Source organism: Corvus brachyrhynchos, unplaced genomic scaffold, assembly GCF_000691975.1.
Source record: "Corvus brachyrhynchos isolate BGI_N302 unplaced genomic scaffold, ASM69197v1 scaffold115, whole genome shotgun sequence".
In the NCBI taxonomy this organism is placed as follows: domain Eukaryota; kingdom Metazoa; phylum Chordata; class Aves; order Passeriformes; family Corvidae; genus Corvus; species Corvus brachyrhynchos.
Window position 1 is genome coordinate 9,277,214 of NW_008239553.1, and position 4,103 is coordinate 9,281,316.

The window sequence follows — 4,103 nt, forward strand, 5'->3', positions numbered from 1 at the left end:
TACAGTCTCTTTCCTTGTTTTGTATGCATACTTTCCACACAAAAACCATTGCCAGGTTCTGTTCAGAAGCATGAACTTGTAGATCCTTAGTGTTTCTTTGACCAGATTGGTTAGACATTCCCGTGTGTTATTTCTTAAGCCATTGGGATGTCCCATTTGAGATCTGCAAGCATCGATGCACATTTTTGTTAACAGACATCCATGTTATGGAGAGAAGCTCTATAATCTCCATTTTATAACCAGGGAAGCAGGGCACAAAATAATCAAATAGCTCGCTCATAGCAAACTGAAGATTAATTTCAGAACTGAGAAGAAGACAGAGTATTTACATTCCCTGGAACCCAGGAGACAGTTTCAGGGCTTTCCCTCCCACTTATGTTCCACAGAACAAAAAAACAACAAACAAACAAACAAAAACACACATGAAAAAAGCCAACTTCCCAGACAGATTGATGCACAAAATAAATCTCAGTCATGCACAAATATAGAACTAGGACAATCACTGTTAATCACTGTTTTTAGGCAGTGACTTTCCTGTGTACATCACTAGCAGGTGTCTGCTAGCACATCTACCTGGGCACCACATGTGTTTATAGTCATAGCTGGCATATGCTGCACTGTGTAAGAGCACAGCTTACCTAATGCTTGATTCAAACCACAGATTCAGCCCGAATTCACAGAAAGCTCCTGTTAGGCACTTCAGAATGTTTCCCAGCCTCTCTCTGAATCACCCCCTATGGCTGCACTTCACTACCCAGAGTGCCTTCACTACCATTAGTGCCCCAAGGCAATTAATACCAGTAAAGTCATCCTTACATAAATAAGTAAATACATAAATGAAATCAGAAATAAAAGCTCACAAACCCTCTTCTCCCAACCAGATTCTCAGCCACAAATCCACCCCAGGCCATCTCTAGCTCCTTGAGCTTTCACACCCCTACCTGACCAGCACTCCAGTATGAGCCCATCCTGCTCCCAGCTGCATACAATTCAGAGATGAATTGTCACTTCACTGTTAGAGGCAACAGCTGTGATTCACAAACTACCTCTGCAAAATTTAAGGAGGCACCTGCTGAGGAGCAAGTGTTTGATCCCAGCCCCACCTTCCTCATTGCATGAAAGCGAAAGTATGAAGAGAGGAGGGGAGGGAGTTTGCAGAGTTGGTTTGATAGCTAAATACCAGAGGTGTATATTTGGGAAAGGCTGTACAAACCAAGGTGCCAAGAGTCATCAGCAATTCAAGATAAGGGAGTGATAACACATAGCACTTATGCATGGATATCTGTGTTCTAGCAGCCTTAGCAAGGAACAAACCAGAGAAGATAATAGTAGCTACATGTAGGCACACAGCACTCCAATCAGAAAACAAAAGTATTGTGAATGAAATAACTTTAAAAGGCCTTTTCTTAAACAAAATTGTATTTATTCTCCTTTTCTTGGAGACAGAGGGGGCTGCAGTTGGTTACTGACAGATGTTTCTAAAATTTAATTTGTGTATTTGTCAGAGGGATATACATTTTCCTGCTTTCAGAAGCCTTCCACAAAACTTCTAAGGAAACCAAGACAAAAAACCCCACAAGTTCTGCTAATTAAGGCACATATTGATTCATCTCTAAATGTTAACATCTTGATATTTTAAGCATAATGCAGTGCCATCCAATTATGATATAAAAATGACAGCAAAGTCTTCAAATTTCTGGCAGAAAATCATGCAGCAATAACCTTTCAGTTACAGCTAAATCTTCATCTTTTGAACAGTGAGATGGTGCTAACAACAGAAACTGCTGAGTTTAATACCACAACTCTGGATCAGATTAAGAAGGTTACTCAGAAAGTCCTCCATGAACTTCTCCAACCTGAGTCCTTCCTACAGGCTGCAGTTCTTCACAAACTGCTTCGGTGTGGGTCCTTTCCATTAGGGTGCAGTCCTTCAGAAACACACCCTTCCCACATGGGTCCCTGCCAGCAAACCTGCTCCGGTGTGGCCTCCTCTCTCCACAGGCCCTGCCAGGACCCGCTTCAACACAGGCTTCGCACAGCATCACAGCCTCCTTCAGGCATCCACTTGCTCCACATGGGGTTCTCCAGGGATTGCAGGTGAATATCTGCTCCACCATGGGCCAACATGGGCTGAGGGGGACAGCCTGCCTCACTATAGTCATTTAACAGCCAGTTAAATAGTTATTTAACAATTGTTTAGCACAGGCATCAGGGGAATCTCAGCTCCAAAGTCGGGAGCACTTCCTCCTCCTCCTCCTTCACTGACCTTCATATCTGCAGGCCTGTTTCTCACATGTTCTCCTCTCTCCCGCTGCAATTGGTGTTGCAGAGGTTTCTTTCCTATTTTTAAATACATTATCCCAGAGGCACTACGACTGTCTCTGATGGGCTCAGCCTTGGCCAGAGGTGGGTCATTCTTGGAGGCAGCTGGCATTGATGCTGTTGGAGTTGGGGGAAGCTTCTGGCAGCTTCTCACACAGGCCACCCTTGCAGACCTCTGCTACCAAAACCTGGCCATGCAGACCTAACCCGGCAGTGTTCAGCGGAGGTAGGGAATGACTGGGCCACCCTGTGGTGGTGTAACACCAGCCAGAAATTAAACTCCAAATAAACTACTCCCCCTCCCCCCTCCCATCCAGTAAGGGAGGGACAAAAGGAGAGATTTATGGGTTGAGATAACAATTTACTGAAAGCAAAAAACAATGGAAAAACACATAGTAACAGCAGAAATGTTAATAACGAAAGTATACAAAAAATGTATTCACTGCCTTAGCTTAGTACAAGGAAAGAAAATGGAAGGCCAGTCTCTAGGCCTCTGTCACCTCTCCTACCCAAGGGCTCTCTCTGTAGGAATTTTCTCCACAATAAGTGGTGCAGGGCATGGAGCTGGAGAGACCCTATCCCAAACATTGGCTCTCAAGTGCCTCTGCTTGAAGAGAATCTAGTAGTAGTGCCAGAAAAGGCACTTGGGACAAAACATCTAGTTTGAACATATGAAACACCATGCCAGTGGCTGAGAAACTACTATTTCTGGCTTGCTTGGGATCATCTGAGATTTTAGGGTGCATCACAAGATCTGAGACGCAACATACAAAAGGTGAAGCAAGCCATACAAGACATCTTCAGAAAACTGTTTCCATTGTCTCAGGAATATGTGTTTTCCAACCAGTCTGAGGCTGGTAAAACTAGGAAGGAGCAGATGTTCACCATTACTATTAAAAAGTTCACAGGCAAAGTCAAACAGAGCATCTAATCCTGACTAAAATATCCCCAAGAGGGAGCAACAACTGGGAAGCGAAACTGGACCAGATTTCCTCAGGGAGCCTGCAGACTTTGCAAAGCTGATGGAATGCCCAGAACTTTGCAATCAGAGGAGGACTTTGACAAATATAATGATACCCTCCCTGGCAGGCATTAAGGAGTCAGTCACGATACCCATTTCGGCAGTTCAGGTACCTTAGTTTGAGCTCACGAGTGGCTGCTCAGATAAAACAGTGAACGGGATTTTAGAATATAAGGCAGAAATTGTCTGTGTACCTTGTTGAAAAATTTGTGGAAAGAAGGTACTCTCCTATAGCTCTTCCTTATTTGTTTTAGGCCAGGCTCTGAGGGACTCCTGTAAGTCTCATCTTGGCTGACCCTTCACAAACTCCCAGATGCCAGCATCTGCCTTTCTTTCGCAATGCTTCTGTGGGGCTACTACCTAAAACCAGCAAAAACCAACCTCTTAACCAGCTCCAGATATAGAAAAGAATACCTCTCTCTCTCTCTCCAGTTACTCACCTCTAAGGAAGAATGCATATAAGCTCCACATCTCTCTCTGCTGGACCTTTTTTGGCCTTAAGTGTGTTTGAGCATGGGATACGCTGTGATGCAGTGAAGAGGAAAGTGGTATCTTACTGCATGTCTCCAGTGTTCAATTACCATACATCCTGCAATCCCTTTCACATGCTCTCTGTTTTCATAATGGTTCAATACACTATACTGAACAAGTTCCAGATGATGCTAAAGCAAAATTGCATTTTGGGGAGATAACTGAAGAACACATATGTGATCTGGGACAGGACATGGTTGTGAGAGGAAATAGCAGTAGTCCTTCAAAA

The 4,103-nt window shown here is 43.9% G+C and overlaps 1 protein-coding gene across 3 annotated transcripts in view; it reads right to left on the reverse strand.

The window, feature by feature from the left end:
- The window catches only part of LOC103620771 (cytosolic phospholipase A2 epsilon-like), a 35,725-nt gene extending 34,619 nt beyond the window's left edge, over window positions 1-1,106 (reverse strand). The window contains exon 1 of one of the 3 annotated variants that reach the window (XM_017741965.1): window positions 942-1,106. In XM_017741965.1, the coding sequence (XP_017597454.1) occupies window positions 942-968 (27 nt within the window). In that variant the 5' untranslated portion in view covers window positions 969-1,106. The remainder of the gene's footprint in view (window positions 1-941) is intronic. The other 2 variants (XM_017741964.1, XM_008639471.2) reach the window with 2 other exon arrangements.
- Between the last annotated feature and the right edge of the window lie 2,997 nt (window positions 1,107-4,103).